At 41.9% G+C, this 25,881-nt stretch overlaps 2 protein-coding genes across 2 annotated transcripts in view; one reads left to right on the top strand and one right to left on the bottom strand.

Moving 5' to 3' along the window:
* Nucleotides 1–25,881, bottom strand: part of LOC115811441 (zinc finger protein OZF) — an 83,398-nt gene that overhangs the window by 54,552 nt on the left and 2,965 nt on the right. The window lies entirely within an intron of this gene.
* ppp1r9bb (protein phosphatase 1, regulatory subunit 9Bb) lies at nucleotides 1,551–25,296 on the top strand. Its single transcript, XM_030773630.1, has 10 exons — nucleotides 1,551–3,126; nucleotides 14,027–14,159; nucleotides 15,463–15,583; nucleotides 15,969–16,073; nucleotides 17,672–17,807; nucleotides 18,723–18,878; nucleotides 19,199–19,252; nucleotides 19,468–19,697; nucleotides 24,389–24,485; nucleotides 25,228–25,296. Exons 1-10 carry the CDS (start codon nucleotides 1,702–1,704, stop codon nucleotides 25,279–25,281), a joined length of 2,511 nt encoding a protein of 836 aa, XP_030629490.1. The 5' UTR covers nucleotides 1,551–1,701; the 3' UTR covers nucleotides 25,282–25,296.

Raw genomic sequence — 25,881 nt, 5'->3', positions numbered from 1 at the left:
TAAAAGAAGGTAGACCTATTGTTGTGTAAATATTTTTCTGCTTTCATAGAGACAGCGATGACGAACTTAAGTATAATAGCGCAAGGACTATAAAATATGTTGAGAAATTCAACTGAATTTGGTCCAGTCAATTAAGCAAAAGCATTTTTGTCAAAGCTTGAAGCAACTAAGCCTGACTATTAACCATAATCATAATGTAGTTACAACCATAATCAATTTATGCTTACTCATATTATAGACTGATATTGATCAGTCCTGACAACCTCACTGAAGTGTTGTAGGGTAAATAGAAAGTTGACTGGATGTGTAAAATCTATCTATCTATCTATCTATCTATCTGTCTGTCTGTCTGTCTGTCCGTCCGTCCGTCTATCTATCTATCTATCTATCTATCTATCTATCTATCTATCTATCTATCTATCTTTCTTTTCCAGAGACCTCATACAGGTTGAGTTAAAATTATGATCTATGTTTAGTATCTAGGTTTAGTATCTAGTTTTATGTTGAGCAGACTGGTCCAACACACACACAAGTTACTCTTTTCAACGAGCAACTTAAATTTTTCAACATATCAGGGCATCTGATTGTCAATTTAAATTCGGTTATATCTCTCATTTCTCGCTTTTAAGACATGTTGTTGGATTGTCTTGTCTACGGTATTAGGTGATCAGAGAAAATGTATCTAGGTGCCTGCATCATGACATGTGGCAAAATTAAAACTAGAAAATTAGAACGAGAATAATCATGTGGCTACGTAGATATTTCCAATCCATAAAATTGTTATTCTGCCCTGGGTCCAGTAGGAGTCGCAACTGAATTAAAATTATTAATCAAAAATACGTGGTTGTTTCATGATCGAGCCATCTGGGGTTGGAGATTAATCGTTTAGTAAGACTGGAGATGTCTGGCTTGTCTGCGATACAGGCTACGTCGAATTATTATTTACCAAACCATCGTGTGTGAGCACAGGTACCAAAAGGAATCAGTGCGTTCGAACTGGATTGTAAACAAATATACCAGATTCTTTACGTCAGTTGCGATAATGTGTTAACCTCCCTTTGACTTCAAAGTGTATTTCATACAAGATTAAAATAAATGGAGTTCAACTGAATGTAAACTGTCTCCATTATTTGTTGCATTCCATATAATAGGGTGCGCACATCTAGTCGTATATCCGGCGCGTACTATGACCTAGTGGTGCGCTTTCTTTTTGCAGCAGCAGCTGCAGCAGCAGTAGCCCGTTCTGCGCGAGCAGCAGAAATCTGCAGCTGAGTGAATGAAGAGATCAAAATGATGTGGCGAAAAGGGATTAAAAACAAGCAATCTGTCGTCAGCGGGAAAAATCCAGGACGCATTACCGCTGTGTTTTTTTCAATCTCTCATTAATGCTTTTGTGATCAACACATTTCCGCCGATATTTTAAATTTCATTTGGATATTGTAACACGGATCAGTGAAAGATGCATTGCTTTTCATTCTGCTCTTGACAAGCTGTACATGGATCATGCTGCTCAAGGATTTGTAAGCTATTTATATTGTTTTCACTCTTTTCTTTGGTGTAATTGCATTGCTTTTGACGAGCTGGTTCCTGTCACTGCGCTGCAGAGTGGGCAGTGGACTGCGAGGGTCTGATTTCTAGGGTGTAGTTTTAAGAGAGAAAGCAATGCCGTTACTGAATTGCCGCGGTGACGCTTAATTGACCATGATGAAGACCGAATCTACGTCCACTAAACCAGCCAGCACCACGCTTCGGAGCCCTTCTCCGCACCGGAATGCGTACGAAGCGGGCATTCAAGCACTGAAGCCGGCGAATGATATTTTAAACAACGCCGCTAATGGTGATGCTCAGGATGGAAAGCCCAAGCCCTCTACCCGTGGTCGCACGTACGGCTCAAACGTGAACCGCATCAAGAGCATGTTCATGCAAATGGGTGCCTCTTCCCCCACGGAAAGTGAGGAGTCGGCCAAGGCGAACGGCGACAGTAAACCGGTGCGTCTCACTCTCCCTCGGGCTGGCAGCCTAAACGAAAACGTGGACCACAGTGCGCTTCTGAAGCTGGGTGCTACTGTCTCAGAGCGGGTAAATCGTTTCGATACTAAGACGGAGGGCGGAGGGGGACAACAACGAGGCTCCTCCAGCTTCTCCAAGCTTCAGGAGACGCGAAAGATCTTTGAACAACAGAACCAGGAGAAACAGTCTGCCTCTAATCGCGTGCTATTGAAGAAAGAACGCGCTGCAGGTTTTCAGGATGGACGTCTGGATGTGGTCGCTCGGTTTAACGGTAGCACTGAATCGCTGGACAGCTTGGATGCGGTCGGCGGAACAAGCGAGGCAGTGTCTCCTACCGTTAGTCAGCTCAGCGCTGTTTTCGAGAGGGCCGCGGAGCTGCGTAACAACCTGCACCGTCTTTCCAACACGCCCCCACTGCCCTCCCGAGGAGTCACTGCCAGAGTAGGTGCTCTGAACTCAAAGATTATCACCAAAAAGGTGCGCACCTTTACTCCGGAAACCAATAAAGAGGATGGGATAAACAAAAACCAGGACCAAAAGGACCAGGAAAACACACCTAAGATCCTCAGGGGAAAAGGGCCTTCCCAAACCCAAGGTGACCAGACCTCTTTGGAGGAGACCAAAAGGAATGACAATGACAGAAATGTTGTAGATGGCATTTCTGCAAATAAGACTGTTGAAGAGGGTAGATCAGAGCAGGCTGGAGAAACAGAGGCCAGGAGCACCCTGATCACCGCTGAGATCCATGCCTCCCTGGGGAATGGAGCAGTAGCCACCAACAGTGGGAGAGACTCAACCCAGGCTGATCTTACAGACTCAGGGAAGAGAGAGGATAAGGAAGCTAGCAGTGGAGGTCGGTCTGTGGGGGTCAGTAAGGAGGACGATGAGGAAGATGATGGTACTCTGAAGGAGGATTATTCTGGGGCAGACCTGATAGATATCAGTGCCTACAGTGCAGTGGGTGAGGATTCTGGGGGGAGTCAACTGGATGAAGATGAGGATGATGAAGATGAGGTTTACGAGCCAGAGTCTAGCTGTTCTGAGATCCCAGGACTGCCTGCTGAGGAGGATCCACCGCCCAGCCGCAAAATCCGTTTCAGCTCTGGACCCATTAAGGTGAGAGGGAAGTCCACAGGTGTACAGCAAGTTCTTCTGAAAATGTTATTTGACTCTGAGTAAAGTTCAGCTCACATGAGATATAGTTTCAAAATAGCAGGTTTGATGGAAGCTAAATGTGTCATAAATGAGCAATTACACCTCTGAGTTGTTTGAGTCTGCCATTACTAAACCGTTTCCATTGTTTGGAAAATTGATTAATTGTTCTGCTTTGCATGTGCCAACTTCACCAATATTTCGATGAAGAAAAAGGGACCTCTCATCGCTGGCCCATAAGCATTTGTTTTAATGTTCATATCACACTCAGTGGGGGGTGCATCCCACTTTTTCTGCGTATTTTTAATTATCGAACTTGTCTCAGTAAATCAGATGTGCCATTCTCTGATAATCTACACAGAATCTGATTGACTTTGCCCACCCCAGATCATGTGAAAAGCGAAATTTAAGCCGATAGAGGCTGGTGCACTTGGTGTCCTCGTAGAATATGACAATCAGCTTGACTTTAGGCATTTCATTGAATTATCTCATCTCTAAATGTTTTCTTTTGTCTTGGAAACTGGCGTTCCAGTCTTTTCTCTGTTGGTTGGATCTCCCATGGTACACAGGGCATAGACTGGCACTGCCAATGCACAGTTCATCTAATGAACAACACTGTTTGGTCTGTGGGTGATCAGGATCGGGCTGTGATGTCCATCTTATCATCACATCCACAGGACTCAGACACTTAATGTGTTTGGCCCCCTTTTTTTTTTTTAGACAGGATTACTTTCTATCTAACCCTCTCTGTCTGTCTCTGTCTCTTTCTCCTTCTGTCTCACTCCGTCTCTTTCTCACTTTCTTTGACCCTGTTATCGAACGTGTCTCTTACTGGAGACATGCAATGCACAGACAAGTGTGGGAGGCTCTGGGGTTGACGAGAGAGAGAGACAGAGAGAGAGAGACAGAGAGAGAGCGAGAGAGAGAGAGACAGACAGAGAGAGAGACAGAGAGAGACAGACAGAGAGAGAGAGAGAGAGAGACAGAGAGAGAGAGAGACAGAGAGAGAGAGAGAAAGAAAGAGAGAGACAGAGAGACAGAGAGAGAGAGAGAGAGAGAGAGACAGACAGACAGAGAGAGACAGAGAGAGAGAGAGACAGAGAGAGAGACAGAGAGAGAGAGACAGTGAGAGAGAGAGAGAGACAGAGAGAGAGAGACAGAGAGAGAGAGAGAGACAGACAGAGAGAGACAGAGAGAGAGAGAGACAGAGAGAGAGACAGAGAGAGAGAGACAGAGAGAGAGACAGAGAGAGAGAGAGAGAGAGAGACAGAGAGAGAGAGAGAGAGAGAGAGAATGTGACATGCAAAGGGTGGAATAGAAAAGGGAAAGGGAAGTAAATCAGCTTAGGGTGACACAGATCTATCTCTTTTTCTCTTCCTCATTTTGAAAAGCAGGAAAATTGAGAGAGAGAGAGAGAGAGAGAGAGAAAGAGACCTATACAAAAGTTTGATATGTATAAGATCTGATCTTGTGCCTTATATGTGTGACCATGTGACTGAAGAGTCTTTGACCCCCAGATCCTTAATGAAGACTGTTTGGGAGGAAACTGCAGTTTGGATATATTACGTAAAATGAAATGGGTGTAGCATAAACCTGTAATTGTTGCATCGAATTTTCATACAGATGATCGTTCTAAACTTCAACAGTGTGTATTTTGACATAAAGTGAATAAAACATCATAATTCCACCCACACAGCAACTTCAGTGACCTTAGCTTGAACTCCCATAATGCACCTGAATTTTGAGGAGTTGTCCAGCGTAGATAGCGTTAAAATGCATTTGATGGAGAGGAGTACATGTAAGAAAAAAAGAAAAAAAAACTCCTGTAGGCCGAAAATAAAGTAGTCTGTTGGATGACAGAGACTGATAAAACTGCTCGGCGGATGTTGAATGTACCTCATATAAATCAAACTGGGGAAGGCTGAGTGTGGACTCATTTAAAGCAGGGAAGCTGATTATCCTCCTCTGAAATAATGAAGGCCCACACACACTCTGTTAATGATTAGTGGGGAGGAATGAAGCAGGAAAACAGTTTGTGTGTTTCGTGTGTGTGTGTGTGTGTGTGTGTGTGTGTGTGTGCAGGCATCTGTGTGAGTATTTGTGTATATTGCGATATATGATGCTAATAGAATATGAATATTGCATCAGGTCTGTGTGTATTTAGTAAAGAGTGCTGTTGCAGTTTGCGGGGTAGATAACAGTGAGAAAGCAGAAGAGATGGGAGGAAATGGACAAAAAGAGGATGGAAGCTTTGAATAGATGAAATAAAGAAGTGAGAGTGTGAGTTGGGAAAAGGAGGAGGAGGATAGTTCACATTCTAAATAGCAAAACCAAAAGACACTGTCACGATTATATAAGGCAGTGAGAAAAAGAGAGAAGGGGAGAGAAATCAAGATTGATTCTGTGTGTCATGTTCTGACTGTAGGGTTTAATGAACTGAAAGATCGTACTGTTATCAACTCACTTGCATTCTCTCTCTCTCTCTCTCTCTCTCTCTCTCTCTCACTCTCTCTCTGTCTCTCTCTCAAAATGTGCCTATAGTCACACGCTAACACACAAACTTATGGCAGATATCTCCTGGCTTTGCTGTGCCTAATGCTAACACTGTCCTAATACATCTCTGATTACTGTGCGTAATGTATTGTATACTGGCACAGTAATATTGAAAATAACAGAATTGACAGTAATAATGATTAGTTATGAATAGTAATTTCATAATTACCGTAAATTCTAAAGTAATGCCCGGGTCTCAAATTGCTGCCTGTTTTGGCAAATGAAGGCCGGTGCCAAATACAGGTCGGACAAGAAAATAAAATAAAATAAAATAAATTAAAATAGCCTAAGTTACAGAAATGCTTAAGTGGTAAATTAATGGAAGAAGCACTATAGTTACTCAAAGAAAATGTTTATTATTCGAAACATAGAAATGTTTAAGTGCCTTCACTACAAAGCCAGTAGCCAGCTACAAACAACTAACTGGCAACAAAACTTATCTAGCTCGGCTGAGTAAACGGAAGGCGAAGGTTTTTCTTAATGAAGAGAAGCATTTCCACTCCCTCACACGTAAGTCGCTTTTCTCTCTCATTAACAACTTGAGAAGCTGCAGTGAGTTGTTCGCTCTCAACACTAGTACATGGCGCTGATAGAAATTTCTGAGCTGTGGAAGCCAAAGGAGGGAACCTGAACTGCATTGCCTCTCCAGGGGGGGTATTCCAGAAAGCGAGTTTAGTTAGTTAACTCAGAGTAAATACTAAACCTCCTAACAGAAGAGCCCTATGGCTTCATTCTCCTAGCAAAACAAAGCCCATAGGGTTCTTCTTTTAGGAGGTTTACTACTTGCTCTGAGTTAACTAACTCTGAGTTTTTACTAAACCCGCTTTCTGGAATACGCCCCAGTACTCTAGGATGACGATTCTTTAAACGATTTGTCAGATTGCTTGTGTCGTAGCGGTTTCATTTTCTTTGTTTTGAAGTTTAAAGAAATACCAAATAGCTGACATGATTCCAAGTTTGATTGCAATACTAGGGCTCCGCTGTTAGTTTCGGAGCAAGTTTACGGGCTACGTCATTATATGTCAGTGTACTCGTAATTGCAAGCATTAAATTATGATGCAGATACCAAGTACAAGTGTTTACCATGCTGTATCGGCCGGATACGAGTACCAAGGGGTAGTATCGGAGCATTACTAAAATACATTTCTAAAAAGGGACAAATCATAAATAATGGCCTATCTCTAATCATATCCTGTCTTGGGGTAAATCAAGGCCCTGGCCAGTATTTGAGAATTTACAGTACATAGAGATATAAAGTTTTAATGAGTTTTCTGTCCACACCTGCTCTGTATTATTCTTAAAATGATGCAGCAGATCCAAAATGTCCTTTACTCCAGTGCAAGATATAACTAAATTATAGGTAAAAACTGATGTGAAGTTGTAGTTGTTTGTTGTTGTTGTTGTTGTTGTTTTTCATTGACATCACATTCTGAATAGTGTCAGTGCAGTTGTGGTGCAGTTTCACAGAGCCTTGTTTGTCTTAGAGCTTGGTCCAGCTTTGACGTTATCATTGGTCGGTGTGGGAGACTATAGAGTGACTTAGCCAGAAGAAGAGAGACTGCATTTAGCGCCTGCCAAGCCTCAGCTGCCTTTGTGTTGGTCAGTAAGTGGCTGTGTCACTGTTGCTTTGCACCCTCTCTCCCTCTCTTTCTCTCCCTTTCTCTTTCTCCCTTTCTCCTGCTCTCTCTCTCTCTCTCTCTCTCTCTCTCTGTCTTTCTTGCTCTCTCTTTTTTTCTCTCGCTCTCTCTCTTTCTGTATGAACTGGAGATGTGGGAGTGTGTTTCCCCCCAAAATGTAATGTTTAACAGCTCCTCTCGCTAAAACACAAGGACTCTTGTTTTCACTAAGCCAGTGGGCTTGAGCAAGGCTCTCTCTCTCTCTCTCTCTCTCTCTCTCCCTCTCTCTCTCTCTTTCCCCTCTTTCTGTCTGTCTGTCTGTCCCTCTCTTTCACTCTTTTGCTCTCGTCTCTTGCTCTCTCTTTCTTTCCCCTCTTCAGTGTGGCACACTGATCTAAAAGCCACATCTCACACTAGCCGCTTTGTTCTTGTCTCTCTCTCTCTTCCCTCTTCCCCATTTCATGCACTTGCCCCCCCCCCCTCCCCCCACCAACCCTCTTTATTTTTATCAGTCGTGATTTCCTTCTTTCCCCCTCTCCCTCGTTCTCTTTCGTACTGTAGCTTCATGTTGTTTTTCACACTCATACAACATTCACTTTCCTCTTATCCCTCCATAGCATTTACTTTCATTCATCTGTCATTCTTTTCCCTCTCTCCAGCTCTCATTGCCCTGTGTCTGTGTGTGTGTTGGCAGTGTTTATAAATAGCAGTATTGTAGATGTCACAGGCAAGCCTCCCCTACAGGGCTTCACAAACCAAATGCAGGGAGCTGTTCTCCTTCTTTATTTATTTGCTCTTACTTCATATTCTCCCTACACCCCCCCCCCTCTCTCTCTCATACACACACACACACACACACACATACTCTTACCTCCCTCTCCTTGTCCTGCTAGAACTTCATATTTTGTACATTAGAAAACTGGAAATGTTTGCTTGAACAGAATCCATGTATTGTATTGTTAGGGTGATCAGTGAGAATCTTCTTGTCTTTCTTTTTCATTTTCTTCCTCTTTTCTTTCTCTCTTATCCTTCTGCGCCCAAAGCCCGTAATCACACCCTTCACACCACCACCACCACATACAGAGCACAAACCATCTTTGTGCTCCTGTAGTCAGTTAAATGCCAATCATTTTTCTCTGTGATTCAGCACTAGACAAAGACATCTTATGAATATGTATCTGTGGGGGGAAAAAAGCTCTTGGGAGTTCAGACGTTTAATTAACTCAAGTCAGAAACTTGCATAGGTAAAATAGTGTCTGAACTATGAAAGCTCGTTGTGGTATTTTATTTGAATTAGAACTCTATAAGGCTAACGCTGTCATCTTTTATCATTTTTTATTGCATGTGACAGGAAAGGCACTGATCTGTGTAGACACATAACGTGACGTGACAATTTATGGTAGACCTTTCCCTTTTAGGTTGTTGGTGTGTTGTAATATAGCATGTGCTGTAGATCTGCCTTGTCATGTTGAAGCGGGCTGAAATCTGCTCTGTATTTTTGTCATGGCACCATGGCTCTGTCCTGTTTCCGTCGTGATCTGTTAGAAAGACATGGAGTGGATCTCAGAGAAGCGTGGGCTAAAGTGGCTGCTGGAGTCTCAGGCAGTGCTGTAATCATGGGGGACATTTGAGGCAGGTAATACATCAGGAACACACCAGGTATCCCAGAACTGTCTGAGAGAGAAAGAGAGAGAGAGAGAGAGAGAGAGAGAGAGAGGGAGAAAGAGGCTTCACACATAAGTCCTGTGGGAGAGCCAGGGGTGGCGGAAAAAGGGATGGGGTAAGTTGTAAAAGGACAAACTTGCAGGGAAGGTGACTGTGTCCCACTTCTGAGCACACACTTTTTTTTTTTGCCTCATTTACATTAGCCAATGACAAAACTCACATTACCTTGGCTAATATTACAGTAGTGATATTTCAGTACATGCGCAAAGCATGGTGAGTTTTTCATTCTCTCCTACCCTCCCAAAAAATGTACCTTACACACTAGTTTTAGAAAATGTGTGTGCTTAATGCAGTACAACTATTGCCTCCCAACATACAGAAAAGGAAGTTTCCACCTTTATCTATATTTCTGGCATCGACTTCCCTTGTAACTGTTTATATTTGTTTGTTGCTTCCTGTTATCACATCTGTGCAGTTTCATGTTTAACTACTTCCTGTGTCTCATCTCTCTAATTTATCAACTGACTGGGCAGATGCATTCCCTTACCCTCCCTGTTAAAGAGAAAAAACTGGAGCATATTTCTGTTTTTTTTCTGTCTATAGACTTCTTAGCCCCTGCTTGGGCAATGATTCTTTTTTCTGAATGTCCCAGTTGAAAAAAAAAAAAAACGTTTCTATCAATGATGTTTTTACTGTTTATGTAATGTATTTGGTTCCATTCAACTTTTAGAATACGGCTTAAACTAATTTTTGAACTTGAATGGGTAATAGTTTGTGGAAAGAATTGATAAAGACTTTTCCTTTTTCATTTTGATTAGCAAATTAATCTGGGTTTTTAGTCTGGCTGAATGTCAGTGACAGTCACTCTGGCCTCTGGAGTACATGTGTGGACAGTTTCACTGAAGAATGTCACAGTGTCCTTCACTTTATCAAGAGAAACCTGTCACTGTGTGTGCACTGCCCTATCCATTGCATACACAAACACACACGCGCACGCACACACACGCACACACACACACACACACACACACAAAGTGTCAGCCAATTTTTCTTCCCTTCCTGTGTACATAACATCACCTGCAGCAGTGCCATGCCAATCCAGAACAAAGAGCCAAACCAAATCAAAGCTGCCATGCCCATATTTATTCTGTTATATATTTATCATGGAGAGCCTATTGAAAAGAAATGTTTTGACATTTAGATGAGGGTTAAAGTGCACAGACCCAGCCCTGGATCTGTAATTATGCGTCTGGATATTGTCTTAGCTTTGATATCAATGTATGACACGTTGCAAAAAAAAAAAAAAAAAAAAGCTATAAATACAGACATTACTACAGGCACATGTATAAAAAAAACCCAACATGTCTAGAGACACACAAAAGATTTAGGGGGAAGTATCAGAGTTGGTGTTTAGTCTTCAGTACTTGGTGGAGCAATGCAGTGAGTTCTGGCTCCTGTTCTAGTGTGGTGGTAGGAGAGACATTGTTCTTTCTGAGGAAAGAGCTTAGAGGTTTTTTGTGTGTGCATGGTGTTCAGACACTGTTCAGTTTTGTGACATTCACTCTGTTTTACCGCAATATATTTTTTTTTCCACTTCAAGTGATCCAATGCCAGTGTCAGTAACTGTTACTTCTGATAGCACTGCTGGCAGGTTGAGCTAATTGGATGCAGTTTTCCAAATGTGTTAGAAGAAACGTAGAGAAGTGCTTTGTGTACCATCGTTTATTTCTGTAACCAGGAACCAACCTTGTTTCTTTTTTCTCTGAGCCTGAATAGAAGACCTGGGCAGTCTCCAGAAATGACTCCATACCAACCATGTTATTTGGGTTTTTTTGTCTCCTAGCAGCACTCCATAAATGGGCTTTCCTGAGTGAATGGCCTCTTTTTTTTTTTTTTCACCACAAGTGAAGTGTCTGGGCCTAGACGCACACAAGTGAAGAAAGGCTATTACCTCAAGAGTGCTCTTGAGTTTCACTCTGAGTCAGGAGTGAATGTTGGTCTGATGGTAAATATAAGACAACAACAGGGCAGTGCTCCAGTCACCGTTAACCTGTCACTGCAACTGTGGTAGTGTAATAGGGCTTACAACTGCATAACAGCGCTCAAAACATCACCGTATTACATACGCGAAACGAAGAAAGAGAGTGGCATTCTTCATTCTAATGATTTATATTCCTGCCTATCTGTATAATGTAAGATGTCACGACCACATAATTACGGTGTTAGTGTGTGCCACAAGTGAGACTCTTTGAGTAAAGTGTTAGTGATACAACTCTACTCTCTAATTAACATCGTGGAGTTAACTGCGCTGTCCGTGATGAAGGTCATGCCTTAGATTCAATGGAGCAGACATTGAATAAAGAAGAAACTATATGTTCAACTGCATGAAACAGCGGTGACGTGCTTTCCACATCAGACGAGCTGTAGCTTTGGCCCTGACGTCATTACCGTCTTTAGTAGGACGCTTTGGTATGGGCGGAGGAGGGGAGTTCCTGGCCATCTGCTCTGGGATGTGACCTACTCTCAGTCACAACTGGAGCAGTGCGCCCTCCTCTCCCTCCTCCCACTCCTCCTCCTCCTGCTCTCCCCCCTCATCTTAATCCCAATGTTTGTGTCCCAGTGGGAAAAAATGGGAAAAGCCAGTTTCGTCTGACCTCAGTGACTCGCCGACTATCTGTGTGGTTTAGTTGGCGCAGTAGACCTGGTGGTCTGTGATACTTGCCGTGGCCCTGTGCCAGTGGTCAAAGGCTTGGTGCTAGCCAGTGGGAGGGGTCACCCCAGTGGAGAGACCACTAGGTCAAACATTGGCATGCTAGTCGAGAGTAAAGCAATTACAGGGCTGTGGATGCGTGTGTTTGAGCTTGAGTAGGGCGGGGTTGGGTGTTTTTGCGGATGTCTGGAAGAGGGGTAAGGTATTTTGGGTGCTTGTGGTCTGCTGGTTAGGGGTTGGCATATGGGGGGTATAAGGGTTATTTAGTGGTCGGTGGAGAAATGCATGACTGGGTCCATGGGAGTAGGGTATGTGGTTATAAAGGAGGACCTTGGGTGTTTGTCACAGTGAAGCTGGAACTGATTCCTTGTTTGTCCTAGTTGTGGTGGTAGATTTAGAGTTAGTGTTGTTGAAGATGTTTGACATAGAAGGGCAAGATCTGATGCTTATGTTTTTGTGTTTGAGGGGTAGAACAGTGTAATGTTTCTCAGCACACTGACTGTAAAAGAGAGAGTCATATCCATAGCGTTAGGTTTTTATTCTTCTCCCAGCCCTCTGCTCCTGTTATATACAGTAGGTGGCATCATCTAAGGTTACAGGATTTCGTTTGTTTTGTTTTCACTGAAGCACTCATACTTTGATGATTACAGTTATGGAAATGGGTTGTACCAGCTGAGACTGCTGACGGTTACAACACCACCCAGAAGAGAGTGAGAGTGTCTATGAAAAAGAGAGAGCAAGTGTTAGAGTGAGAGACGAGGTTGTTGTTTTTTTTTTATAATTGTTTAATGCCATGAAATTCTTTTTATAGATATGAATTATAATGTGAAGGATTTGATATATAATAAAGCATGAATGTTTCACGAAGCTGCAGGTATATAAAGCGCATGTGATTTATGTAAAGTTATGGATACCAGTTCATAGCCACAAAACCATTTCATTCCACACACCACAGTGTGAGCCTTCACACAAGCTTATAATCTGAGTCATTGTACAGTTTGTGTCTGAGTGTGTGTGTTAGTGAGCTGCTTTTTCGTATATATCCAAAAGATGTGAGAAATCTCATTTTGCTGCCAGCATGAACCTAGGAGGTGAGAAGTTCTGTTTTGACTCTTGTAGGAATGAATAACAGGCAGTGGCTTGGATTTGTATCCGCTTACATGGGCTAAAGTAGGCAAGCCACAGAAAAATTCTGATTTTTGGCAGAACAGATACATTTTACGTGGTCTTACGATCGTTGTAAAAAACATAATGCTCTACAAAACACCTTTACTGAGAACGGATACAGCAATGTGGATGTGCAGATCTGCATAACAGAGAGAACCTGACATTCATAGTTGTGACAGGAAAAAAGTAGGATAGTGGGAAACCTCCATAATGCAAACTAACTTATACAGCAAGTCAGTTGCATAGCTGTGTTGTTGTCATGGAGACAAGACCTGTGGACATGACAGCAGTTCTTGTGATTTCAGCACTGTTCATATACCAAGAAACGAAGATGGGGAGACTGAAGCAATAATAAAAATGATAGCAGTAGTAATAATGATAATAATAATGGAATAGAGATCCTAGTGACATATTCTGATCATTTTCTTGTTTAGTGATTAAATATATAATGGGTTTTTTTTTTCGCTTATTTTTTATAAAATCGTAAAAAGTGTTTTCTCAGCTCATCCTCACCATTTTCCCCCCAAATGCATACTTATCTGCCCCAAATCTGGTTATCCATGTGAAAGCATATGATTGGCAAAAGCTTTTGAAATACAGTGGGCCTGTAGCTCCCTGGGTGAAGTTGGCACAGAATACAGCTCTGTGCCCACATAAGCTGGTTATGTAAAACCGACAGGCCATCATGCTGTTTGAGTTCGGTCTAAATATGAATACCTTACTACGCAGAATATACCCTGCCTATTTCATCTGAGCACCCTGCCTGTTCACGACAGCTACACAGTTAACAGAGAAAAAAAATGTTTTTTGTATTCAGTCATACAGCCTTTATGCCTGTGCCTAAATATGGCTAATATGGAGACGCGTGTTTTAATTAAATATAACATTGACCTCATACATCATCCAGTGATATGAAAAATGCAAAAGGATACTGTGTCTTCCTATTTTTGGAGGTCAACCTCCATTTTGAACTTGCTTTCTCTCGGTGTTTTAGCTTTCGTGAGCCGGTGCATGAATAGATGCAGATAACACAATATGTTTGTGAACAGTTTCATACAATAACAATTGTATACTTTTCGTTTATCTTTCTCTGTCTCTCTCTAATTTGACAATGTAAAATGTTGTGAAGTAACTGATGAGTGATCTCTTTCAGGTGTTTACCACCTACTCTAATGAGGACTATGACCGGAGGAATGATGAAGTGGATCCCATGGCAGCCTCTGCAGAGTATGAGCTGGAGAAACGAGTGGAGAGACTTGACCTGTTCCCTGTGGAGCTGGAGAAAGGTATTGGGTGATGGATGGATGGATGGATGGATGGATTGATGGAGGGATGGATAAATGGGTGAATAAATGGATGGATGGTGTAGAAAAATGAACTGGTAGCATTAATCAGGATTGAGTACAGCAGCGAAGCAGGTTCAGGCAGTGGACCGTTGAACTAGTATAGATAAGTTAGAAATAAATAGGTGAAGAGGTGTTAGACAGCTTTGTGTTTTGTTTATTGGAATAGCATAGCCTCAGTAAGCCATTACCATTCTGTAATACTCTTAAGTCATTTGAGAGAATGCTTGAAGATGTTTAGAGGTATTTGAAGACAGAGACAAATGTATTGTCTTCTGGTCTCTGTCATAGTTATATCTGAACCATAAGGAAGAGGACAAAAGGCCCCATAAATATGCAATGAGAAGGAACATATCCAAGCAGCTTGTTTAATGAGACAGGATGACTGCGCTGCCAAGAGAATCCACTGCCAATGGAACACATAATACATTAGCACTCAAACATCAGCACGCCTCACATAAGGGGGTGGGGCTAGGAGAGCAGAGATAGGAAATATATGTGTGTATATATATATATACACAGTATTTTGCATATATATGTGTGTGTGTGTGTGTGTTTGTGTGTATGCAAAATACTATATGTATATATATATAAATATATATATATATAAATGCAAAATGTGCATATATGTGTGTGTGCGTGTGTATTTGTTTATTTAAGCACTCATATGTATGCCCGGCTCATCAATGGTGAATTGTGGACCTCAGGACTGCTGTCAGCTAGATGTGTATTTGGGTAGCAGACCATCCTCAACACTGCAGTGACACAGATATGGTAGTAGCATGGTAACGAGTGTCACATTGGGACAAGTGTATCAGGCACAACAGCGTTGTGTTTTTACACATGTCAGCGTCACCGTGGGCTTGAGAGTGGTCCATCACCCAAACATATCCGGCCAACAGCAGATCCGTGGTCAGAAACTGACCCTTGATGAAGGACTAGAGGATGGTTAACACATACTGTGCATGGTAACAAAGTCTCTAACTGTATACCTACAAATTACATCTACAAGGTTGGTATTTCTAATGATGTGGCCAGGGAATGCATGTACAGTACAGAAGTTTCTAATTTGTCGAGCCAGTCATGATTTGTTAATGAGGGGGTCTAACATAGCGTGTTCTGCGTGTCTCAACCCTCTACTCTAACTGTTATCTTCAGATGTCTTTGGAGGGACAAAAAAAAATCTTTGAGAAAATCTGGGTGGTACACTGCGTTTATATCCGTGTGTTTGCTGGTGGGTCCACAGACAGCGAGGGCCTTGGTATCAGTATCATTGGGATGGGAGCGGGAGCAGACATGGGACTGGAGAAGCTGGGCATATTTGTCAAGACTGTCACTGAAGGAGGGGCTGCACACAGGGATGGGAGGTACGTGCACAACTAAGACCATGGACAATGACCCTCTGATGTGTGACTGTTATTTCATACAATCAAATCTCTCTCTCTCTCTCTCTCTCTCTGTCTCTCTCTCTCTCTCTCTTTCTCTCTCTTTCTCTCTCGCTTTCTCTCTCGCTCTCTCTCTCTCGTTCTCTCTCGCTCTCTCTCTCTCGTTCTCTCTCTCTCTCTCTCTCTTTCTCTCGCTCTCTCTCTCTCTCTCTCTCTCTCTCTCTCGCTCTCTCTCTTTCTCTCTCTTTCTCTCTCTCTTTCTCTCTCGCTCTCTCTCACTCTCTTTCTCTCGCTCTCTCTCTCTCGCTCTCTCTCTCTCTCTCTCTCTCTCTCTCTCGCTCTCTCTCTCTGTCTCTCTATATATCAGGATCCAAGTGAATGATCTAATAGTGGAGGTGGATGGGACAAGTTTGGTTGGCGTGACTCAGAGTTTTGCTGCGTCTGTTCTGAGAAACACCTCTGGCACTGTGAGGTGAGCACTTACAGCAGAGAAATAGAAATCAACAGTGTTTTACAGGAGCACTCTCCCTGATTTGTACACTTTCTCCAAAACTTGAGGGTGAACTTGAAGTTGTAACTCCACTTCATCACTCACACACTGACATACTCACTAACTCACATACTCACTCACTCACTCACTCACACACTCACTCACTCACTCACTCACTCATTTATGCACTCACTCATCCACTCACACACACACTCACACGCTCACACACTCACTCACTCACTCACTCACTCACTTATGCACTCACTCATCCACTCACACACACACTCACACGCTCACACACTCACTCACTCACTCACTCACTCACACACTTATGCACTCACTCATCCACTCACACACACACTCACACACTCACTCACACACTCACTCAATCACTCACACACTTACACACTCACTTATCCACTCACACACACACACACACACACACTCACTCACTCACTTACCCATTCACTCACTCCCACACTCACTCACTCATTCACTAACTTATTCAGTCGTTCAAACACTCATTCACTGCAGCCTGTGAAGTATATGGAATGAAGTGTAGAGACAAGTACAGCAGTGTACAGTGTCAGAATCAGAGACAAATGTTATCTTAACATTTAAGAGTCATTTGGGAATACACATTAAGGGTTCAAGGTTTTAAGAATACCCCAAATGCCCTGCTCCTGAGAGACACTTTGGACCACATCCTCTTAGGGAAATCATGAAAACCACAGAGTAAAAGAAAACATATGAAACAAACAAACAAATGTTTGGAAATGAAAAGTTACTATTTGTAGCTCAGTAAATAGGGTCTGTGGATTCTCTGTGCACTCTCTGGTCACCCTGTGCTCATTCATCATTGAGTGTGTGTCATAGTTATAATTGTTATGTGTGTTATGGAGCTTCTCCCTGAATGAGATGGATAATACACTTCTGTATTATAGATGAGTGTTAATGGAGAAGGAGCTGGGGTGTTTGTCTATGAAGGGGGGCAGGGGTGGGTTCTCTTCACACATACACACACACACACACACACACAAACCCTCACACAGCAATGCACACAACCATCTGCAAACACAGTGAGATGGGTGCAAAGAGAGAGGTGGCTGTCCAATTCTCAATTATGAAAAATAAACAAAAGAACATGTGTTTTTGCTGTCCGTGCAAAACAGAAATTATAAAGGTGCCACTGAATTGTTGGACTCATAGGTTTTTTACTGCAAGCCGCTCACAGTAGCAAAGGTTGAATAAGCATGGTTGAGTTAATGCAAACACAGTAAAATGTGCACATTTTATTTGCTCACTTTGTATTAAAATAACCCACTGGCCCCTGTTGATTTTACATGCAGGTTCTTTTCTCAGACCATCTTCTACGACCTGCAAGTGTGAAAGTGTCTTAGTTCACCCTTGCTCATGGATCCAGTGAAATGATGGCTGATATTATTTTGCCTTTTTCCGTCCACTGAAGGGGAGTGTACACCGCCATGCCACAAAACACTGAGAAAGTTGGTTGGCTGTGCTAGACCTCTCAGTATTGAGGCGTGTGATTTGTGTATTTTAACAGACTCTTGTGTATTCAGGTTTACTATTGGCCGAGAGAAGCCGGGCGAGCAGAGTGAGGTAGCCCAGCTCATCCAGCAGACCCTGGAGCAGGAGCGCTGGCAACGAGAAATGATGGAGCAACGCTATGGGAACTACATGGGAGATGAGGACGAGGTGTGTGTGTGTGTTTGTGTGTGTGTGTGTGTGCGCGCGCGCGAAGGGGGGGGAGGGGGGTGTTGAAGCAGAATCTGAACACAAGTGATTACTATGGCACATGTTCTGTGGTAGGTTTGTACACTGTTTTAGGATTGTTTTCTCAGTCCTGTTAATCTGTGAATGAGTGTTAAATATCCACCTCCAGACATGTTTTTTGGGGTAAGAATAAGGTTATTTCCTGTTGGTATATGCTGCCTGTAAGTTGCTTTCCCTTGACCAAGATGCTCTTCACTTACCACCTCTGAACTGACCCAGAAAAGAAATTCATATGAATCATCCTTACAGTCACAATGACACATCTCGATCCCCATGACAACAAACCTGTTTCTCCACCAGCCAATCGGATCCTTTCCCACTGCCAGGGTGGGGGGTGGGTGGGGGTGGGGGTGGTGGGCTTTGGGGGGGGGCGGGGGAGGGTGCAGATTCAGTTCACTTGTATCCACGGTTACGGAATGCCATGTGCGGTTGGTGTTATCCGTGCATTTCCGATCAGCTAGTCCCTGACTGTGAGGAGACTGAGGGGTGAAATCACATGACGATGACATTGAGGAACAGAATAATGAATGTACTGGAGTAAAATCACAGATTCAAAATGGACGTCTGTGTGCTTAAGGATTTTTCATTTGTTTGTCCTGGTTAGTCTCCTCTGCAATTTAGGTGCCACATTGTCTCATGTTTTCCTAGTATGAACTGTTGCCATCTAGTGGCCAGACTTGACCACTGCAATCATGAAAGTTGAGCGATTAAGTTAGAAAAATACAGTAGATGGAGGACAGAAAGGACAGAAAGTGTGGTAGGCCCTATGACTCTCTCTCTCTCTCTCTCTCTCTCTCTCTTTTTCTCTGTCTCTCTCTCTCTCTTTCTCTCTCAAAGCCTGGTGACTATGGCAGTGATGAAGATGAGGAAGAAGAGGAGGAGATGAGCCCTATGTATCCCAGTGCCATAGAGGTGTTTGACCTGGCTGAGAATGAGGATATGCTATCGCCCATGGAGATGGACCCAGAGAAACTCATGCACAAGTACAAAGAGGTGAGAATGAAGGGGAGCAGAACCCACATCAACCACGCCTCACACTCAGACCACACTGTTGGGTAGGGTGAAGTTTAAAATCATAGTAGGACCAAGGCTCTTGTGAAGGACATGGTTGAGCATGGCTGTAGGCCATCAGTATTTAAATACATTGAAGAAGATCTGAAAAAGACAATTTACTATTTACAGTGCAATATCTGATACTGTTGACTCACCCTGATTTGTCACTTTACAAAACGATGCATTTTATGAGAGAATATTGCACAGTATCTATTTCGAAGATTGCATTCCTAACCATTGAGGGTTAATTGCTATTTTAGCTCCAGATTAAGCATGCTGTGACCCAGGCTGAGATCCAGCAGCTGAAGAGAAAGGTAGGAGAAATTATAAAACGCTGTAATCTGAAGGTCCCCTTTGATATTTGTATCATTCGCTACAACACACTTTGACCATTTTTGAAGCTATTGCCTTACATCTGTTGTAAAGGTACGATTACAGAATTGTTTTCTGATTGTTATTTTTTTAACATGTATGCATGCATGAATGTATGTGTGTGTTTGTGTGTGTGTACATGTGTGTGTGTTTGCAGCTGAATCATGCAGAACAGGAGAAGCAACGTTGGCGTGGGGAGAAGGCTCAGCTGGAGCGTAGTCTGCAGGAGAACAGGGAGCGTATGGAGAAGCTGGAGGGCTACTGGATGGAGGCCCAGAGCCTGTGTCAAGCTGTGGACGAGCACCTGAAAGAGACCCAGGCTCAGTACCAGGCTCTGGAGCGCAAGTACAGCAAGGCAAAGCGTCTCATCAAAGAGTACCAGCAGAAGTAAGAGAGTTCTTACGCCATACAGACATGTCCATTTAAATAAACTCAACAAACAAACAAACAAACACACACACACACACACGAGTCTCACGCATCAATCATGTGCATGCCCAGATTTGATAGTAAGACATGCAGATTACAAAGAACCTTTTAAGTATTTATAGAGAGTTTTTTTTTTTTTTGCCGCAGGCAGACCTTTGCTTAGCCCAAAATTTTCAAATGCCAAAGAATACACACAACAAATGCTTTGCTTGTTAATCATAATAGACATACTAAAGTAATGACTATAATGTTTACATGATGAAAAAAAGAAGTAGCCGGTTGAAGAATATATTCTATATATTGGTTGTCTAGAGGAGAGTTGCCTGAACAGCAGAAGCGTTGAAGATGTGTCATGCCCACTGATGATTCATATGATGAGAGAAATATAAACATTAACATTTGAGTACTGACTGAGGTGGAAGTAAATTCTTCTATTATTCTTGATTTACCTTTGTGTGTTAATATTTGTGTTGGTAAGATTGCTTAAAATATCGGAATACTTGAAAGTCAACTGTCTATTTATTTTGTACTCTGTTTATTTATTTTGAAATTCACTCGTTTGAATAACTCATGTGCAGACTTTGCAGTGTCTCACATGTGATAATCCGAATCAAATAATTTAGAGTGTCTTCTGGTCCCCCATGTGGCTGCCAATCTGTGTCTGTCAGCAGCTTTGCCTCACCATTCCAATCAAATTATTTCTTTTTTGATATCACTGTAATCCCGCTGACAACACCAGCAATTTATTGATAGCCATTTTTGGTTTTGGCCTGTGACACCACATTCCACACTTTTGAGAATTATACATGTTTTGTCTTCATTTCAGACAGCAATACCTCTATCTCGGAAGTCAAAAATTCCCTTTCGCGGCCTCTTTTCAAAATGTTTTGTCAGGTCCTTCTCATCTGTTTTGTTTTGTTACACTGATACATACACACACACACACACACACACACACACACACACAAGAAAAAATCCAGAATCATAAGCATGTTTCATGAGTCTGTGAAAACAGCATTTTTTCATATGCACTCAGCCGTTTTTGGGTTTTTTTTTGGAACTCAAGAAGAAATGTCAGAACATTTAAAGAAGTGTTTGTGCATGAGCCCCAGTGGTAGCACAGGTGTGAGTCTACATATCTCTACCTAAATATCTTTTCTCTCTGTCTTTGTCTCTGTCCTCTCTCTCTCTCCCTCTCTCTCTCTCTCTTTCTCGCTCTCTCTCCCTCTCTCTCTGTCTCTCTCTGCCCCCCTCACGCCTTGATTACTCTCTCTGAATACCGTAGCATGCTAAGTCTTCCATATTCTGTTTTGCATTTTTGTCAGACATTTGGATCCTGTTTTAGACACTGTATGAAAACCTTTTGTTTTCCCTGTACTGGAATACCACAACAAACACACAGAACACTAATATTATGAGACTACAGTCAAGAATGATGAAAGATTGTTTTAACTCTGTAATACAGTAATAAGACAGATAGAACAATCTAAAAGTATTTTTCAACTTTCCCCTTTATTGATCAAATCACACACTTCAAAGCAATAAAAGCTTTTATTTGCTAAAGCAGTAAAAAATAATATTACACTGTATACAATCATTTATCAACTAAAGACATGCAACCACCAAGCAACTGATTTGTAGCCAATGAAAAGAGGTTAAGTGATTAATGTAAATCCCCAGTCATATCCCAGAGAAGGTTTAGCGAAACGAGCACGTCGGCTCCCTCACTGATGTACCACACCGTGCTTTAGTCGTCTGTATGAATAAAGAGATCGTTCTTAGTCATGAAAATCGTTTTTAAATGAGCGCATGCATGGTAGGAAATCGAAGCTCACCTGTGTGAGTGCTGCAGATGAAGTTGAGTTTTTCAGTCTCAGGTCGGCTGTGCCACCTGTTCTGTCCTGCGACTCTGTCCACCGCTCCTGTCCTCACCACACTCTCGCACCTCTCCGTTTCAACCCTGCTGTCGGGTGCCCAATTGTCAAAGCACTCAATGTCTCCACTCACCCAGTACCACACGCCAAGGGGGCAGAGGTAACGCAGGCCCACCCACACATAAGGGGAGGAAGCTTGTTTGGCAACCAAAGACACCCAGGCCTGAGTCTTGTTTGTGTGAATAGATACCAGATCCACATACTTCTCTCTGCAGTACTGCAGCGCCTCCATCCATGTTTTTTTCTCATGAACCAACACCAGTTTATCTGGACACCATTTAGCCAAAAAAAAAACAGAAGAGGAAGAGAGAGAGATCATACTATATATAGAAAAAATATTTCATCTTCTGTTGATCAAGATTTGCCAAAATATATTGAGACTCAGGTTTTGATAACAGATAAAAGATTGTTTATTGACTGACTCACCAGTATAGCAGACAAAAGGCAGTTCATCACTGCAGTTCCAATCGTTCCATCGTCCGCCTTTGTCAGGCCAGGTTTCTGCACAGTTTTGATTCCCGTGCAAATTATTAGGCTGACCTGAGTCCCAGTATTTGAAGGAGAAATTACTGTGGTCTGACCACCTCCAGGAGCCTCTGAACAAGCCAATCCAGACTTCATTTGTTGCCAGTGTCTCTATCTCTGTATTCTCAGTCTGGTTCATTACACTGACCAAGTCTGTGTGATGCGCTCTACAGTAGTTCTGAGCTTCTCTCCAAGACCTTTGTTTGTCAATTTTTACATATTGGTTTGCAGCTCCTTCTGTAAGACAGATTGAAATGGTCTTGAATGCGCAACAGTTCGTTATGTTACATCTAAAATCATATGCTATCAGGGTGACAAAGCACATATTGTAGTCTTATTCGATTTAAAGTGCTGTCAGATTATGTTTGTATCAACATCAAAAATAGATGAAAACTGACTGCAGATACCAAAAACTATGTTGGTAGGCTGAAAAGTAATACATTGATTTCTCACCGTCATAGCACACAAATGAGCGTGCACGAAAGCAGTTGTCATCGTGCCACTGGCCGTTTGCCTCCATAAATGCACATTCCTCCATTTTACCCTGCTTGTTATCTGGCTGCCCCTTCCTCCAGTTTGTATATTTCATGCCACTCAGGCCATAGAGATCTTTGTCTTCCAAGGACCATTTCCAGCTGTTGATATCATTGTACAATCCTATCCAAGTCCGCTGGTACCCATAACCACTCCTTGCTGTCTCTTTAATCAGCCTATTTATGTCGTCTTTGTTGTCAAAAGTGGCCAGATCAGTGTACCTCTTTCTGCAGTATCTCTGTGCTTCTGCCCAGTTCTTCCTCTCATTCACATAATGGTAGTAACGAAGAACACACAGAGATAATGTGCAGAGTCCTGCAAAGAGCAGAGGCCAATACCATTACTTTTCAGTCAACTGATACTGCAATCAGATTTTAAAAAATCAGTCAATCAGTCAGCCACACTCATTCACTGAAGTGTAGCACAGCCAAGCAGTAAAGTAAAAGATGAATGTGAATAGGTTAAAAGAAATGTAAACAGATGTATAGTAAATATAAGTAATGTGACTTATTACATTTAAATCTGTAGTTTATCAAACATATGTACTCAAACACTGGGTAGCCACTTGAGTAAAATGTATAAATCTTACATGGTGCCAAACAGAAAACACTCACGTGAGAGAAGAATGAACTGAATAAGGTGAGCCATCAGCTGAAAGAGACCAGAGCGGAGATGAGAGATGAACAAAATTTCTCTTTGTATGCCTCGACCCCCGAAGAACTCTGTGTCCACTCTTACAGTTACACACTCTCAAAACATTCCAACTCTTATCAGGCAGTGATGTGCAACATATTTGCGTATTTGTTGTTATTATTTTTTGTGACAGGAAGGTCTAACTCTCATTACACGCAAATGAGTGCTCATGTTTGGTATCCTATCAATAAGCCTTTGTGTCCACAGCTTAAAAAGTCTTTTTTTTTATTCAGTACAGGTAGTGATGTTCAAGGCCAAGACATTTCCATATTTACTCAGATTATTTACATGGCGGCAAGATCCATTTCTTCAGACAAACACTGAACTAGCAAGCACAAACAGGACATCTAAAAGTACAAGTTCAATATAAAGATCCTTTTTTAAAAAAAAAAAAATCCATACTGCAACTCCATACAAGTCCTACAACTTATGTCTCAAGTAAAAGTCCAAACTGTGCAGACGGTTAGACTGTTTTTGAGGATTAGCCTTGGGCCCTTCCTTATATTCCTCTTAATCAGCTGTGTGGCATCAGGCACAGAGGAGCCTCTGGCTCTGATTATATGAGCTCTCAGAGCCGCACAAGTGACGACCTGAGTGGAGAAGGTGCAGCTGTAGGTTGGACATAAGTTCTCTCTCACTGTACATTACTAGCCTGCTGCTAACAAATTGAAGCTAGACATGTCAGGCGGACTGTGATAACCTTAAAGCAGACTTTACAAACAAACTCGTAAATGAGAGGTCTACAAGATATTTTGACTAATTATGAATTCTTAATTAAAATACAGGTGTCTCTGTAGACTTCACTCAAACCACAGAGACACTCTTTTCAGTGCGAGTAATGTGCCTGAGTTGTAATTATCTGTTTAATGTTGGATTGGATGTGGGTCTGCCCCATATTGAGGCTGTGTATATAGTTTTTTTTTTTAACTTTTCTTTTGAACTATGCCCTGTGTGTGTGTGTAGGGAGATTGAGTTTCTGAAGAAGGAAACAGCTCAGCGGAGGACACTGGAGGAGACAGAAGCCTCACATAAGGAGGAGGCAGATCAGCTCCAGGACAAGGTAGGATAGTGTGTGTGTGTGTGTGTTTGTGATTGTTGAAGTTGCATTTTAGCATTAGACCGATGCCCTGAATGAGGCAGAGTATTGTGTTCCTTGAAACTGTATTGATTTTTGAGTGCTGATCTTTGCTTTTCATGACTGGCACAAAGTGTAACTTTGCAACTTGTAACTTGAATTCTTGTAAGAAGAATTCATACATCAAATTGAAGCTGTAGTGCAGTGTCTTCAGGTTTAGTGTGAAGCAGAATCTACTCCTGACTGCCAACAAACCTGAAGACTTTTGTAGCATCCAGCTAAATAGGATACTATATCTTAAAAAACACGTTCTCTTTTGACCCTGTTAATAACCTCTTGCATCTATATTTGTTTATACTGTTACACTGTGCTGTTTTATGGTTACTTAATCCAGACACTCATACTTTATCCTGACCTCTTCTAATTCATCTAACGTGTGCTTAAGTTGTGAATCTGTACATCTTGGAGATATTATAGCATTGTAGCGACTGAATGTAGATGGTGATAAGTGTTTATGGGAGTGAGTTTCTTATTCAAGAGCAGTCTTTTTCTGCACAAAATTATTTTCATACCACCTTGAAAATGAAGTATTGTGTCTCCTGATTTGTATTTTTGTTTGTTTGTTTGTTTGTTTTTTGACATACATCGAACCACTGAATTCATCTGGTGTTGAGTTGGTTAACAATTTTTTCTTATTATTAATAAAACGATGCCTCTGTCTTCTCAGGTGTCTGACCTGGAGTCTCGCGTGGAAGAGCTAAAGACTTCTGACCATTCATAAAGATGGCCCCCGTTTTCAAATGCAACTACTACAGGAGAGGAGAACTGGAACACGTGGAAGAAAGGATGTATTTGTGTGCTCTTTCTTATTGTCAGTGAACCCAGGATTTTGCTCTTACCCAACACATTCCTTTTAGCTTGATTTTCAAAACATCTGTTCTTCTTTTTTTTTTTTTTGGACATTAGCTTCTTTCTGCTGTTTTGTGAAGAGGCATTTTATCTTTGGTGTTGCTTTTAATACTATGTTTTCAGTTGTGCATCCTACTAAAAAACTGCTTGGATCCAACTAACACATGAATTGTGAAAGGACAGATTTTAACTGCTCCCACAATGTCCTGAGAAGGATAGTAAGTGGGATTCTCTGTTTTCTTTTTTTGTTTGTTTGTTTAGAGCTGGTTTCAGTAAAAAAAAAAAAAAATCTGTCATTTCCCTTTTGTTACTAAGAACTGTGTTAGTTTTAAGGTGGCTCAAATATTTTTAGTGGTCTTCCATTGCTGTCAGTGGAGGCTCTGGACAGTGCTTGGACTTCTGTGCTTGCAGTTGAAATATTAGAGAAATATGTATAATAGAAAATGTCTAAACTTTCCCTTTTAGCTTTTCT

This window comes from Chanos chanos, chromosome 5 (assembly GCF_902362185.1).
Source record: "Chanos chanos chromosome 5, fChaCha1.1, whole genome shotgun sequence".
In the NCBI taxonomy this organism is placed as follows: Eukaryota; Metazoa; Chordata; class Actinopteri; order Gonorynchiformes; family Chanidae; genus Chanos; species Chanos chanos.
Note: the sequence above shows the minus strand (reverse complement) of the source record. Positions and strands in the feature narration are given on the sequence as shown.

What these genes read in the sequence shown, in the direction of transcription:
- ppp1r9bb (XM_030773630.1), top strand. Translation starts at nt 1,702, where the DNA reads ATGATGAAGACCGAATCTACGTCCACTAAACCAGCCAGCACCACGCTT. An exon ending in ACATGGGAGATGAGGACGAG is followed by an intron (nt 17,808 to 18,722) that starts GTGTGTGTGTGT and finishes TCTCTCTCAAAG; the next exon opens with CCTGGTGACTATGGCAGTGA. An exon ending in TCATGCACAAGTACAAAGAG is followed by an intron (nt 18,879 to 19,198) that starts GTGAGAATGAAG and finishes TTGCTATTTTAG; the next exon opens with CTCCAGATTAAGCATGCTGT.